The 16,662-nt window shown below is 41.7% G+C and overlaps 1 protein-coding gene across 3 annotated transcripts in view; it reads right to left on the reverse strand.

Annotated features, from left to right (window-relative positions):
* The window catches only part of diaph2 (diaphanous-related formin 2), a 395,371-nt gene that overhangs the window by 270,400 nt on the left and 108,309 nt on the right, over window positions 1-16,662 (reverse strand). For all 3 annotated transcript variants that reach the window (XM_030396391.1, XM_030396392.1, XM_030396393.1), the window contains exons 8-10: window positions 4,838-4,912; window positions 4,652-4,721; window positions 3,586-3,722 (exon numbers count right to left, since the gene is read on the reverse strand). In XM_030396391.1, the coding sequence (XP_030252251.1) occupies window positions 3,586-3,722; window positions 4,652-4,721; window positions 4,838-4,912 (282 nt within the window). The remainder of the gene's footprint in view (window positions 1-3,585; window positions 3,723-4,651; window positions 4,722-4,837; window positions 4,913-16,662) is intronic.

Here is a 16,662-nt window from a genome sequence, read left to right on the forward strand (position 1 = left end):
AGAAAGGGTGCAAATTATTACAGGGACTGCCAGACTAATGCGCAAACACACTTATTGAGAAGGTAAGAAAATTAGAGTACTTATAAGGGCTCAAGGCTGCTCGGCTAAATAGCGCTTTGGACAATTCCAGCCTTTAAATCGTGAACGAAACAGAAATTCTGCGCTGCTGAACTCACAAACACGAACGGGACTGCCATAAAAGTAAATGCATGTCTTAAAAGCACTTATGTAAATTATTTCTGTTAGTTATCTACTCAGTGAGTACATAATAATTGCTAACAGTTGGTCTCGGTGTCACTGCAGGACCACATTTTCTATTGTGCCTTCATCAATTAAAAAATTGAACAGATTAACTCCCCTGTCCTCAACCTGGTGGATACAAAAGAGCTCTCAGCCTGTCACACAAGTCCCTCCTGCTGTTCAAATAATATAATTGAGAAACAAATAGTCACACGTAATGTCGGCTGTAGAAATCGGTCAATTTATGCACATGCGAGCGGGTATGTACACACGCCACATGGGCTTCCATTTGCCATTTTTACTACCTTGTATCAAACCAAAACCCTTCCAGGGTTTTGTAAGCAAGGAAATCATGCGTCTGACCAACGGGACTATATGTGTCGAGTAAGCCTGAAACAGAGATAAATGGAACGGCCATGCTCTGTGATAGGGGTTACAGAGTCACAGACAGGCATCGGGAGCTGCATACTGAGCAGCTTTAAAGCCAGTTCAGACGGCGCTTCAAAACAGGCGAGATAGATCTGCTTAACTTGTCGTGTTGCCTTTTGACGCTGTCAGCTGAAGTGGGTGTTGAACATGAGCCAGCGTCACAACATTGGTTGGCAGAGAAGTTTTTTTTCTGAGCGAGAGAAAGTGACGCCTCAGCTCCTTTGGCTGTCATTTCTACAGGATACGTACATTTTAATGCAGGCCTGTGATCATGGCAGAGATTTCCGTGTTTACTTCAACCTACTCTGGAAGACTTTGAGGATGGAGAGACAGACACAGACTGAGAGAGAGGCAACAAGATTTTTTATTATCTATACTCAGTGTATGTAGTTAAATATAGCCGTGTGTGTTTGGGTGCGAGCAGCAGAAGTCTGTCTGAGTGTTCAAGCGGTGACTGTAATAGACAACATTCATATGAGGCGCCGCATTGATTAGGCACTGATTCAACTGCATCTATTTAGCAAAAGTCATGATGAAATCGAACTGAGCTGACTGAGCAATAATAGATTCAAGACAAAACTTTAAATCAAAACGATTGGGATTGGTTGTCTGTTTTGAATTCCCCAAAAGTACTTGAAATTTGTTTAACCTTGTAAAGCTGTAATTTAGCACATTAAGTGATTCATTTCCATCTGTGCCAACATTGGAGGCTGCTGCGGGTTCTGCCACCAGTTGTAATGTTGGCATTGTTAACGTGTTTGACCCAAATTAAGGGGGAAAACACCTCATGCAATTATGCAAAGCATCACAACATGAATTAGCAGTGATTTATGCTCTTAATTAAAATTGCCAACAGGCCCTACAGTGCTCTAAGTATTGCAAATCACATTGCAATATTTTGTACAATAATTGAAACGGTTAGTTTTGTAATAGAAATAAAGAGCTGCAACTGACGACTATGTTTATTACTGATTTGTATTCCGATTATTTCCAAGATTTATCGATTAATTCACAAATTTCAATTTAAAATCGCAACTGTCCTGAGCTCGAACGTAAGTAGCTAAAATTATCAACAGAATGTGAAGAAATTAGATTTAGGACATCATATCAGTCATATCTATTGAAGTTAGCAAGTTAACCAGTGAGCCCCGGCATGTCCTGTTCCACAATACCACTGCCAGCTCCCAGTCCAGATCGCTAACTAGCTGCACGGCTCACAAAGCTAACTAGCTAACAGCATCTATAGTTAGCAGCAGTTAGCAGTGACTCAGCTGGTAGGTTGCCCCCTGTGTGTATGACTACGAGAGGGTACCAATTCTTACACATTGCACCTTTAAAGACATTTCGGAAATTAAGCTTGAAAAATTACTGAGATGATTAATTGATTATTGATAGACCAATCAATTAAACTACTAATTGTTACAGCCCTATAGAAAGCATACTTAATATGTAGGTTTGCTGTATGCTTGCAGAGTAAATGTCTGTTTAATGGTTGTATATATGTTTTAGGTTGTGACTGAACACAATTGTGATTTTTTTTTAATGAATAGAAGTAAAACATTTTCAAAAACAAGCAGGATGAAATCGGCGGTAATTACAGGATTCACACGCATTTTGCTAATTAACATCTATCATAACACTTGCCGCCAGACACACTGTACAGAGTCAGAGAACTACAGGCATAAAGGCCCGTTCGGATGGTCAGAGATATGAGACACACTGCTGAACTCAGCTTCTCCAGCAGAATTTGTGGGTTTGTTTGTTTCCACCACTGCATACAGACTGACTTTGAAGTGCCATTGTTATTCTAGTCTGGCCCTTTGGGAAACAATAAAAAACGCTCCCCTAAATCCAATTTATAAGCTGTCAGCTGGGTTGTGTGTCCATGGCAAACTACACTGAGTAGCTCAACACATTAAAGAGACTGAACTGCATCATCTGACCATGTGACCCCAAAAAGGTTTCTATATACCTTCCGAGTTCATCTGTAAATGCAGTGTGTGTTTCACAGGGGGGGTAAACATGCATGCACGCAGTCAAATCTCCGTCTGAGGACACGCCACGGGAGATGATTTCTAAAAAAAAAGTAGTGATATCATGGTGTTTACAAGAAGCAGCCGTCTCCTTCCCTCTACCTGTTTCAGAAACATTACGGAGCATGCAAACACACCGGAGATGGACCGTATCTCTCTCATCGTTATTATTTCTTTTCTTTTTTTTTTCCGTCACTCAGGATTTTGAAATGGTGTTGTGCTGTTTCCATATCAGCTGTGATTTACTGAGGAAGATTGGGAAATATGTCCCTCGCACAACTCTGAATGCAGCAAACTCACTTATAACTTTGAATGGAGGTTAGGGAAGCGTGCTCCCTACACTTAGGTAAGAGGGAGAAGAAGACTGCGTGTAGTTTTAGGTTTTTAAACATCCATCACTTAAATCTGAGATATTTCAAAACCCTTGCACAGTTCACCCCACAGGAAATTTTTCCTTTTACCTGTAGTGCTATTTATCCGTGTGTTTTTTGTGTGAGCTACTGACTATTTAGAGGTATCGGCTGCAGATACGTCGGGTCTACTCGCACCCGGCTTGTGGTGCTCAAAGCTCCAAAAAAACACTAATTTGAAAATCTCAACAACAATGTTTCTTTCCTTATATTATGACCCTGTTAGGAAGCTAACCCACAGACCTTGTGGTGAGAGGTTTTATGTTTGAACTCACACCAAAACAATCAAAGTGGATAGAGGAAAAATGTGCTTCTGATTTTAGGTTGAACTGTTGAACCTTCGACTGTGGCAAAATCTTTTTCTTACTGACAGTATGTCTATATACGTACTGAAACTCTTGACGTCCCCGTAACATTTTGGATGACAGGAGAAGGTGTGTTGACAAATGTGATTGGACAATTAGACAACTTACATGTTTTCCTCTCCGATAATACAGAAGGCAGAGAGAATCTTGACGATCTCTGTCATCATGTTGGTCTGTTTGGGGTCAATGGCTCGTGCCAACAGCAACAGGCTCCGCTCATCTCCCAGGATCCTTTGCAGTCCATACTGTGAGCCATGACAGGCAGGAGGTGGGGAGGAGAAAAAGGGCCATTGGGTATAAATAATGAGAGCATTTGCATTCACTTCAGGTAAAAAATGAATTACACAAAGAAGCGCTAATGTACGTAAATTCTAGTTAGCCCTAATTTTCCTTTAAGGAGGGACAACGAGGCCATGGGAAAAAAAAAAAAAAAAGAATGGAGAGGATGATGAATTAATTCAATTCAGGACAGGACTACAGGGACAAATACTTATAGTCTCCTGTACCTTTTAGTCTCCCACATCTGAAAGAATGGGCAGAGATGACCACGTGTGGGGAATAAGTCTAAGAGAAGGAATATCAATAGTCCATCTATCCTTGAAATGTGTGCCACTTTTGAGAAATGAGCCAGACCATCCCAAAAAGGATAATTAAAAGATCCGAGGCTGTGGGCTCGAGATGGTAAAATTAGCCTCACTTTACTGTCTCATTATCCTGCGCTTGTCAAGCGTCCACATTCAAATCAGGTTTGGTATTCTGGCCACCTGAGCTATTATTAGACACATTTAAGTGTACAAAGAGAGGCCTCTTTCCTTATTTTGTGCTCCTTAGTGAGTGATACAGAATACTAGACATTAACTTTAGCGAATTTTACCATAATTACATCTTCAGGGCGGCAGCTTTCTTTGAATTACGTAAGGTCATCCAGGATTAATAAGAAATCTATAACAGAACCTAGATATGACACTATAACTAATAAGAGGAAACAACCTTTTTTTTTCTCGTGATAACAAGTCGATTGTCTAGTTTTCTCCATGCAACAGAATCGTTAACTTGTGATCTCAAACAAAGCATTAAAGCCAAATAATTGCAAGCACGGCCGTTCCATGCTTCCGTTGACGTGGAGTTCAATACATGATCAATAAGTTGTGTGTCATCGCTCGCTCATACAAACCTTGTTGTTCATGAAAGCTTTCAAGCACTGGATGAGTTTATGCTGGTTCCGTTTGTCAATATTCTCCTGCCTGAAAAACAGAAAACATAGGAGAAGGACATTGTGAATGCATACACAGAACGTGGTACGATAAAAAAAAAGAAAAAAAAAAAGCACAATGGTTGGATGTCATAGAAGATCACTCACTGCTTCTTGTCCAGGTGCTTCTCCAAAGCATCCAGGAGAAGGCCGAGACCCTCATGACCGAAGTTATTAACCCAACTAGAGAGAAGAGAGAGCAGACAAACCAAAAAAATCAGTCACCCAATATTCAGTCAGAATTATTATTGCCCTGCTGGTTTATTGTGAGCCATGTTGATTCACAGACGGAGGCAAACACAAACAATATTGCATTAAGCTCAGAGGAAATCAGTCATTCAGACTAATATCAAGAGTTTAAACACTCACTTGGATAAATTGACTGTTGTAGTTTTTAATTCCTAACAGGGAGCGCTGCAAATCAAAAACCACCCTTCCCTCCCCACCGCTGAATACAGTCGGAATGAGTTTGGATTTAAACTGTACCCATCTACAAGCAAATGAACAGCCATCCATCTTAACTAGTGTTCCCATCGCTAAGCAGTTTGTATCGAGGCCCCCCAGTGAGCTGCTATGTTCCTGTGCCAAAAGATTAAGCAATGCAAGAAAGATAACACTGTAATCGATAATGGATCGCGAGAGATAATTGGCTATAAACCGCAGCGTATCAGGAGACGGCAAATGATCCAGTACAGATGAGCCCGTTTGTCTAAGCGCGAGGAAGAGGGGGAGAGAGAGAGAGAGAGAGAGAGAGAGAGAGAGGCGGGAGGAGGCTGGGAGGGACCGTGTGGTCACAGGCAGATTATGTCATTAGTGTCACTTGTTTTCAGGGCGCTAACTGTCAATAACGCAAAATGCATGGAGCAATTTTCTGACATTAACGGGGCACAAGTCAATGATTTATCCCGCCGTTTTGACAATGATTTGAAATAATAATGGTTTGAGTATTAAAGTCATTTGTATTGACTCAGTGAGTTGGAAGAGACCCTCAATTAGGGACGAGATGCATTAGCCGGAGGCAAGTGGCAAAGTTGAGGTGAGGTATTTGTGTGATCGGTGACAAAATTAGCACCCACTATGAGGCCCCCCCACCACCTTCCATCGCTCAAATTTCATTAGCACGAGCAAAACCAATTTATAAGTTATTGATATTTAGTGTTGTGTATAATGATGATCTGTTTTCTTAATAAAAAACAAAACATCATAATGTTGCACATCTATAAATGTCTGCTGACAATGAACCGTGCAGCTCGAATGCTTCCTTCCAGCACATATTTAAGGCCATTAAAGAAGAAAGAACAAACTGGCTCAGTTTACTGCAGAATAACAGTGCAGTTATATGTATTTGTGATACAGAGGTGGTACAAGTAAATTAGAGACTGGGACAACAAAGAGGGAGAGGAGGCGACATGACTGAGGGAGCACTACTCAGTAAATCCACAGTCTTTGTTTATGCTCCTTAGTAATGATGGTAAATGTCAGTCTTCAGAGAGCTGGAAACGGAACCAATATTTGTGAAGAAAAAATTTGGTTTATTACACAGTGCAACTGCAATATGAGATTTCGGGAATGCGGCATGCACCAAGGTGTATGTATGTGTGTTTTGTGTGTGTGTGTGTGTGTGTGTGTGTGTGTGTGTGTGAACAACACCGGAGAAAGAAAAATGCTTTGTCCTCTGCAATAAGAACAAGTGGAGGTTCCACATAATTACCATGTCATGCTGTGCAAGTAATCAGGTTACCGCAGCAAAGAAGGTGGAAATGTATAGTATTTGTACATGAAATGTTTCACTCTACCTTTTAAAGAGTGTGTATTTATGCTTTAATCAAACCTCTAATCATTTTTATTAAAGTGATGCATTTGCACAAATATCTTCTTTTCTATAAATGTAGTAATTATGACTAGATGCTGACTCTCGTTGAGTTCTTTTTCTTTGTCTCTTTGCCTCCAGTGTGTACTTAAATATGCTGACTATTGTCATGATTAGTTGATTAATCATTAAGGTTTTAAAATATCAAAATATGTTAAATTTACCAGTTTACCAGAGCCTCAAGTGGCATCTTTATATTGTTATTTTTTTCTTTTGTCCAAGCAACAGTCCAAAACCCCAAAACTCTTCATTTAGCATAGAGATAAAGCATTGAATCAATTAATGGAGCGGCTCTGCAGGAAAATAAGAGGAACTGAACATCTGGTATGTTTGGAAATGAGCTTACATACTGTGCATACACACTCGAGGGTCATTTATTATTATTACATTCCAGTTTACTGTTTCACTGCATTAATGTCATTTTAAACATTAAATATGTTTGTCTAACTGTTAAATATTCCGGCTCTTTTATATATCATCTGATAACCACATTGGCGAATATTGGAATGTTTTCTAATGAAATAAAACCGATGCTGCAACATGGGAAAAAAAAAAAGAAAGAAAAAAAAACAGACGAGTGTAATATTCTCGATATAGCGATACCTAGTGAGTCAGAATGTTTTGAATGGTTCTGATACTCGCTTTATCAAACATCACATGAAGAGAGAGCAAAAAAACTTGAAGAAGATTAATCTAGAACAAACACATTCACTCCTGTAGGGAAACATCACAGATACAGGAATTATTCACAAAACAACCCTGAGAGCTTAACTAATAAACACCTTCGACAGAGAAGTTGCACTCATTAAAACAGAAGGCAAATTAGAATATTTTGCAACAGATGTTGGCGGGAAAAAAGCCTAATGCCTGCTCCGTGTTTACCTTCCCTCTATTATTGTTGGACGGAAAACTGAACAGACAGATTGGGATTGTCTGTGCTGGATATTTTTTCATCAAAAATGTATGTCTTGCTGCAGTTTGCAACATAATGCGGTCGTCCTCAAGGTTCTGAAGGCACTAAATGTTTTGACTCCTCCCTTACATCCCAGACTGTCTATCATTTTCTGTCCCCTCACGTATACCCTCAGGTCCTCTGCAGCTTGCCTTCTAAATGTCCCCAAAGTTACCACAAAGAAAATGAAAGATGGTACTTCTACAGTGCTTGTCCTGAGGCTATGAAGTCCCTTGTCTCTGTTCTTTGGAGAGACTCGTGCCTCAGTGGACAGCATACTATTACAACTATCAACAGACAAAAAAGCAGTACTAACAACACAACAACAGTGACTCCTACGTGTAGCAAAAATAATGTTACAACCCGTCTTAACTGGCCTACCAGTATTGGCTTCGCTGAAGGTTACAAGCTTACAGTATTGCCGGGGGGTATCCTAATCAGATAACCTGTGTTGCTCAGGAAGTAGGGCAGCAATTAAAAAGGTGGCTACCCGCTCGTGTTTGGTCAAACACAACGGACTTGTTCCTCGGGGGGGCGCGATGTAGCAATTCAACGGTAAAGAAAACAAGAGATCGGATCTCTTTCTTATCAGCCTCTTTCTCCTAATGTGGGCATACATCCAGAGATTTCATTAACTTGTGGGAGAACTTGTTCATCTAATATTGATGGCTATAATCCTCTAGTTAAGTGGCACCAAATTGTGTTACTTTCTGCAGTCATGTAAATCCCGCGGGCAAAATGAAAAATTCATGGTCGGTCTTAGGGAAGCAATTTCTTTGTATTTTGCTGTATTTCTAATGGCATGATGCAATTATGTTGTAGTCATGCTAACTGCTATAAAAATGTATGCACAGGAAGCCTCACAGTTAAGCCCCAGAAACAAGAGTTTAGATATAAACAAACATGTTCACTAGCAAGATGTGTGCTCGCCGAGTGTCCATTATGTCGCGGACGTGTCTTTATTGTAACAAAGTCGAAATGCCGAGCAGTGAGGTGCCAATCCGTCTTTTCTGTGAAATGGCATTTGATCCCCATAAGACCAAAAGGCGTTATTGACTTTCTGACATGCGCTGACATAACAAATGTAGTTATGCATGAGCAAATATTCATCCATCCGTCCAATATCTACACTGCTTATCCTTTTCGGGGTCACAGGGGAACTCGAGCCCATCCCATCATGCATTTTGTGAGAGGCAGGGGGCACCGGGGGGGCAGGTCAGCAGCCTATCACAACGCAAACACATACATACACATAGACACCGAGGGAGAAAAAGGCTGGAGAACATGCTAACGCCAAACAGAACCCTCCCACATGGCCAAGGCCACGTTGCTGTGAGGCGACAGCGCCACAATAGCAGATGTGTATGTATATTGGCAAGTGTGCACTTTATATCAACCTGTTTATATATTTGCAGTGTTTTCAAGGTAAACAGAAGTGAACCTTTTAAAAAACTCAATCACCTCCTCGGCCCATCGTTCAGGCGCAGCTCACTTCAAACTGCACCTCAAGGTTTTCTTCTTTTCAGGTACAAAATGAGCGGCAACAACCATTCAGTCGCTATACTAACCATACAGTCACATGATACTTTTCTTTTTACTTGCCCTGTCACACACATACATGATTGAGTGGACAGATCGGTGACCCTAGTGCCAAGGAAGTGTCAAGGATAAAGGGAGCACAAGGAGTGATGGCGTAATGTATGTAGAAACTGATGCATTGCTAAATGTGAGGGCAGATATTCAAAGCAGAGGGTGTGGGGAGAAAAAAAAAACGTGTAGCGTGTGTGTCGAGTTCTGCAAATACTTGGCAAGGGAAATGTTAGTACATGATGAAAAGATTACTGCGCATCACCAGCCACAGCAAGTGACTCAACAGCGACGAGAGAAAAAAGTGAGAGGCAGACACTCTCTCAACCTTTCTGTTTGACTGATCGCCGGTCTCGTGTTCAGATGGCTCGTACGCGCCTTGATTTCAGTCTATAGAGGAGTTTTATTATTCCATCATGGCTAGGTGGGGAGCTTTGTTATTGAAAGCTTCTGTGCAAGTGCAATATCTTTCATATTGTATTACAGGCAAGGCCGTACAACTGTCCCTCTGTGGGACTACTCACCTATTCAGTGCTGCGGGACTCCAAATCGAGGCCCAGAGCCCCGCGCAACAAATAGCTCTGAACATTATAGCTTGAAACCGAGCACCAGCAGTGTCTGCTCTGTGATTTACCATGCCAAACATGGAGCTACATTATACTCTGATCAATTTAATGGCCGGCTGAAATAACTATAAAGCACGGGGCATATCAGATGGCAGATAATAGATAAAAATATGAACTGTACTTTTTTTCTGTTCATTGCATCTCAACAATGAGTAACTCCTTAAGGAGCAATTAAGGGCGACAGTTTTGTTCTTTTTTCTGACGTGTCCTTTGCAGCTTTGATTTATCTGATTTGAAAACACTCCATTATTTTCATTGTCAATAATTGTTGTGCTCTGTGGGAACCGCAACGCTGCCTGTGTCAACTGGCTGTCAGAGAGGAGAGCAAAAACACCCCGGGATTATTTGCTTTTTGATATGGCAGAACATTTGAATTAAAACCATTTCAAATATTCAGAATCTATTCTATCTATAGTTGATGGATATGGTAGAACCAAGGTTCCCCCCAAAAATGCTTAAAACGCACCAAGTATGACCGACACACTGTGCATCCAGCATTTACACAAACATAGAACCAAAGTCAGTGACCTGTGCTGTCCCTCACAGGGAACAAGGGGAGGCTCGTGTCTGTCGCATGTAACTCCAGGTAACATGCGCAGAAGCTTAGACGCTCCACTTCGCTCTCCTGATATGATCTCAGCTCTCTGGCTGGCACAGTTCGTACATATAATGCATCACAGCATGGAACCAATTTGCCTTTTTACTTTACTTCAGGAAATGTGTTCTCTTCAGCTGATATTTCATTATAATACACATGTAATGTAAAATATGAACTGAGCCACCGCAAAGGAACTGTTCAAATTAAAACGGTCCTGAAATGGGATATTGGTACTAAAGCCAGTACCCCAGTCTGATGACAATATTCCTGGTGTCAGCACTACAAGAATGTGATTGCTGGCATAGACAAGCAGGCATAGGAACAGCAGCGGTGCAGTTCTCAAAAGGAGCACTCTGAACTCCTAATGGCGTTCGATTCTCAGCTTGATTCCAAACCGGGGCTCTAAGAAAGAGCCTACGACATAAATGTTCAGCCTCTCCTGGTGGAACTGAAGGTGGCCGTGTGTGTCTCCTTGTGTGTCTGTATGCACGGTGATGCAAAACAAAACTCAATGGAGGCGGTAATCTGTACGTGTGCGAGAGACTGGGGAGTGCAGGTCTCTATCAGAACTGAATCAGCGAGGAGGTGCAGCCGGCTGACAGCACACCATGCTCCCCAGTCACTTTGAAATGACCCCCCGCGGAGTGCAAAACACTCTGGAAATTTCTAATTATCCCCTGAACGCCACCAAGGATTCCTAACATAACAACCCTCACTGCTGCTGTGTGGTGGTATACAGAAACCAGCAGCACTACTGGTGGATTGCGGGTTGATTAGACCAATTAATGTACCCGTTCAGTGCACCGTAAAAATCTGTATGTGTCGTGCGGAAGATCACAGTGAGGATCATCACGTTTGATGTGATGTATCTGCACATTCCTCAGGCTCGTGCAGAGATGAGTTTCATCTTTCAGGGAGGAGAAGGAAATGCAGTGGCAAGCACTTCTTTGAAGGAACGGATTCTATTTTCAAAGCCATAAAGTTGCCATTTAGTTCAAGTCGCTGTCACCTTATACAGTAGATGTATAAAACCCCTTGCAGAGTGTCAGTGTACGCCTCCCAGGATGTGTGCATAAGTTTGTGTTATCATTTGATATCTGCTGAGAACAACTAACACATTCGGACAGCTTTGCAGCTTTCCCAGATCCTGGAGCAGGCGAGGCGACTTCAGAAGGTTGGGAGAGTTGATAAATGCTTTTATTCCCCAGCTCAAGACTGGGAACAAAAACGTGTCACTCTGTCAGCTTGGACCAGATGGGACAGATTTCCGGCTCAGATACGGGCTCAAGTCATGTGGGATTCTGGGATATGCCGCATATAAGAGAAAAAAATATATATATATATTACCAGCAGGTTGGATATACTTTAGCAAATGTTGTCAAGCTGTACTGTTTAATGCATGTAAACACCCAGAAATGCAGTTTACTGCATTGTGTCCAGAGGCACCACGGTAATTGGACAGCATTTATATACAGTTGCTTGAGTCTGCCAATTACTCAAAGCACTTTATAACACATGTCGCAATCAGCCATTCACACAAACAGCCATTTGGGATTCTTTTCTTGCCCAAAGACACTTCACACAGGCTGGAGTAGCGGAGGATCAAAACCAACGACCTTCTGATTAGTGGATGGGCCCCCTCTACCTCCTGAGCCACAGTCGCCCCAAAATTCGTCCTTCAAAAAATTCAGAAACAGATATTTCTGAATTATGTATGTATCACTTTGGGGCCGCAGCCGATATGGGTATCTCGGAGGTTAACAGATGGTGTCATAAAATGAAATAGGCATCACTCTTAAAATATACCCAGACACTGAGGACATTTATGTCTTCAAAATCGTTTTCACTGCCTCTGAGGAAGAATAGGACGAACGTCGATGTTGAAGTCAGCCGCAAGGGTAAAAAGTAGTTAACTTGCTCATTTCTAACTGCTGGTCACGTCTGTTGAAGACAGTGTCGTAACATTTGTGCCAAATTTAACAGTCGAATAAAACTCTCTGGATGCCATAAAACAAGACTGATTGCACCATCCTGACAACAATAATTGTGGATTCACTAATGAGTGAATGACTTCTGTTGCTTTAAAAAAAAAAGCTCAGGAGCAGGAAAATCGTTGCCTTCAGACTTCTGCAACATGGTCATGTAATTTCCAAATCGTTCCTGTCTTATTTCTCCTTGACAAGTGACAGGGCAAACCAGTCTGAGGCCTGGAGGGTGAACTTGGGTTGTAATAACACTGGGAGTCCAGAGACTAGATTCCACCAGCGTAGTGGAAAGAAAATTACCCCACTGGAAAGCTTCCACCTTCACTTTACTTCTCTGGGGTTGTATTTTACGGAACCTGACAGGTTAGATTTTTGGATATCTTGTGTCTCTCCTCCTTCCTTCCTTCCTCATTCCTTCCTTGAAGATGTTAAATCTCAATCGCCATGGTAGCAAAAAAAAAAAGAAAGTCAAATTGCTATTTTTCCATTACTCTACAAAGTGATGGGATGGGGAAGAGACGGTGCTTGATCCAGAAATTTCAAAGACGTCAGACTGTCATGTGTCCTGAGGTAGCCTGTCCCCCTTGAACTCCACTGAGGACATCTGTTTTTTTTCTTAAGCTATATTTAAAATTCCCGAATCGACAAGGAGTCTGATTGAGCTTACAAAAGCACTGTCCAGGGTAACAAAGTGAATCAAGAGGATCAATTATGGATGATTCACAGAGATAGGGAGCTATTTCCACATCAAAAATGACAGAGTTGAAACGGTTATTCATCTCTGTGAAGAATCTCTGTCGGACAGAGCCGGCCCATTGATGTCTACTGTACCTAAATCCTCACACGAGTGCCATTCATCAGTGCGGTATTAGCTCATTGCCACTACTCACACTTTACGCCTGTGCCAGACAAGATTTCTGGCCGGAGCTGTCAGGGGTGTATACCGTATACAGCCTGCGAGACGTTTAGGTTCTCACATTTGTTCTAACAGTCGGACAGATGGACTGGCTTTGTGCTGCCGTTACTCGCTGACGTGAACGCAGTGGACTGAGGAGGCCGAGGGAGGAAGAGCTGAGATTATATGAAGACCAGCTAGTGCTGCTAATAAAAGAAAATTTGTGCCGAGGGAGTGGCTTTTTGGCACCTTTTTGCCTTGGTTTTAATTCTATGAGTACAATTAAAACGTAACGGCAATCAAGTTCAGTAAAACCTTTTCACCTTTAACTAGGCATTTCACAATTCAAATAAACGAGAGCAGGATGAGACTGTAGTTAGACGGTCGATAAATAACAGTGGTGGTCACATAAACGCTCTCTTGACTATTAGAATCATAGATTATAAAATGAAGGATTTTGAGTTCTTCGAGGGATTTTTGCTCCAGCATTATACAACGAGAACCACCGCCGTACTTGGCAGACATTCGAGTGTTTCTCGGCGTGTTTTCCTCAATGCTTTATCAAGCTGGGCATTAGGACAGACAGTCAATGGGACGAGCAGCTTTCTGTTAGCGGGCATAGTAACTTCAAAGCTCGTAAAAAGCCCATTACTAGTGTTCCATGCAACCCTTGCTGCTCGGCTCGAAAGCATTCAGCTGAGAAAAGCTGGTGAGACTGATTCAAGACTCAGAGACACCCTGTGTGGCGGAGCAGCAAGATCATCACAACAACCCGCACCTTGAGTACCCAGACACAGAGAGAAACTCTGGTGTCAGCAAATGTCTCCCGCCTGCACAAAAAAAAAAAGACCCCCACAAGAAAATGCCCTCGAGAAAATGTCTGACTCGCACCGTGAAGATTTCACATAATGAAAAGTTAGGAGCCCAGTTCAATTTTGCTTAAATGTGTCTTAGGGATCTGAGAGCTTGCAGATCTAATATGGAAGTCACTGTCGGGATTTGACGGAGTCATAGTGTAATGCTGTAGGCTGAACACAGGGAACGCCGGAGCTGGGGACGTGGATGTGTGCTCCGCTGCCCAAACCCACTAAAACCACTCTCCTATTTTTATATGAGAAAGTCAGTTGATGGAGCAGCAGCTGAGTTAGATCAGAGGAAGCGAGCTTTAACCTCACTGCTGCAGAGCTGAAATGAATCTGAGTGAAATGATCAAACTAAGTGTGAAAGGAGGGTATGCCAGATCTTGTAAAGGCAAAATTTTAAAAGTACATGACACAAAAGAAAAAAATAAAGAAAAATATGTGTTGCCTATCGAGAGATTTAATTCCTTGATGTATTTTTTTTTTCATGGATCTAATCACAGTTTTCACATGTGCGAGACGGAGAGGAAATAAACTGAGAAATGACAGTGACTAAGAATGCCGGACTGAGACACAGCAGGATTTCTCTCCCACTTAATGGAAAAATAAGAGGGTTGTAATTTTCCTGTAAATTGGCATCTTACTCACGTCAGTGGATTAAGAAATTAATGAAAAGTGGCTAGTCAATCTGACACTTCTAAATTAAGAAGAGAGTATCCAAATGAAAAAATTAAAAGGGAGAGAATGAAGTAGGGGATAAATAATTGGCTGGGGAAATTTTTGACAGAGAGAGAAGTGGAAAACATGGCAGCCGAGAAGAAGATAGTGGAAACAGAGTAAGCGGCGGATGCTCCAGGCGATGCCATCTGTGGGTGGATCTGCAAAGGCTGCATGCCACACACCTGTGTGGAACTGCCTGGGAGATAAGGCCCTCAGCACAATGGCCCTGTGGCCACCTGTGCTGCCAAACAGGTGCACAGCCTAGCCAATTAAACTATTAGACAAACACAGGCCTCTGGGAGCAAATTAGCAGGCTGCCCAAACATCAGAGGAAAAACAAAAAGCAATGGTAAGCACTCACTGTGAAGAACAACAACACTTTGATGGGGAGACTTTCATTTCATTGTATAGAATAAAGTGTTTCACAACACAAAGCACTGGTTTTGATTGAAATCATGAGGTGAATGTCAAAAAGTTTTACTCGGCACAGACCACAAAATGTAATCCTCTACAATGAATATAATAATTGCTTCAGTGTGTTAAGGTCTAAATTTAGATGTTATATCAAGTATGACACATGTTTCTCGAGTCATCAATGCATGAGACATACAGAGGTGGATAGATACAGAGAGGTTGGACCACATACAAGAGGGCATTAGAGACAGGAGTAATATAGCTGCATTAATCATGTAAGCTATCGAGCACCATTTGTATGTGATTAAATGGCCTACTTGTCACACATTGCTGTGCTTTAACTGATCATATCAAAATTATTTGAAACGATGATTGTATAATTAGCTCATGATTAAGTAGATATTTGCACAAGAATCAGCTTAAAAATATTTGAACTTTTCCTGCTTGGCACCAGGATCTGATCAGGACCAACACTGATCTATTCTTGTCTGTCAAAAAAAAAAAAAAAAAACTGCATCTCTGTAAATCTTTAAAGTTGCTTCTTTGTCTGCCGGTGGATGTGGTGTTAATCGGGTCAAATCTTGTGAGCGATAAAATGTCTTTCTTTAATGTAAACAATCGTGAACATTGTATTGCCCTTGATGTAACCTCCACGAGAGGAAAGATGAGTTAACATTTTCAGAAGTGTTTTATCCTTCAAGAATAATAAATCGTATCTTCTGTCATAACATCTGTCTTTGTGTTTGCATCCTGCCGACAAGCTCTGCAGCTCTCCTACAGTGCTCCGCCATCCCATTTTGGCAGATTTTGTACAATATTTTAACACTCTAGATGTTACGGCTCCAGTGCTGTGGGTGTGTTTTGTGTTGTGTTTTCTCCGCCCCATTCAGGTGACACCCTCATCCTGATCATCGGTGTGTGGAGCGCCACACCCGAGGCTGCTTGCCACTTAGGCAAACCAGTATAAGTTGCCACGGATGCCAGTGGGCTGGGGCGACCGTGACATGCAGAGAGCCTGAGCGCATGAGCTACGACCGACGGTTTTTCTTAAAGACAATAGCATCTTGGCTAATTAGTGTTTTTACTGGTTTAAATAAGTTACCGTTTTTGAGTTTTGAGTTTCCTTCCCCTCATTTACACCCAGTTTATTATTTAACTTTGTTACTCCCTTCATCCCCTAGCCATACGGGGACGCCACACTAGATTAAGAAGTCACATTAAAAAAAAAGATATTTTTCATTTTACTTCAAAGCCATGTAAGAGTTGAGGAACAGCAGATATCCGTTCCTCTGAGGATTCCGGTCGATTCAGAAACAGATTCTTCCAACGCTAAAATGGTTGATAAATACAGACCCCAACATTAAAATTCTGCTCTTTACCACCAGATCGTTTGAACACAGGCACGGCAGTCTTAAACAAAGTTTGT

Source organism: Sparus aurata, chromosome 18 (genome assembly GCF_900880675.1).
Source record: "Sparus aurata chromosome 18, fSpaAur1.1, whole genome shotgun sequence".
NCBI classification, from domain to species: Eukaryota; Metazoa; Chordata; class Actinopteri; order Spariformes; family Sparidae; genus Sparus; species Sparus aurata.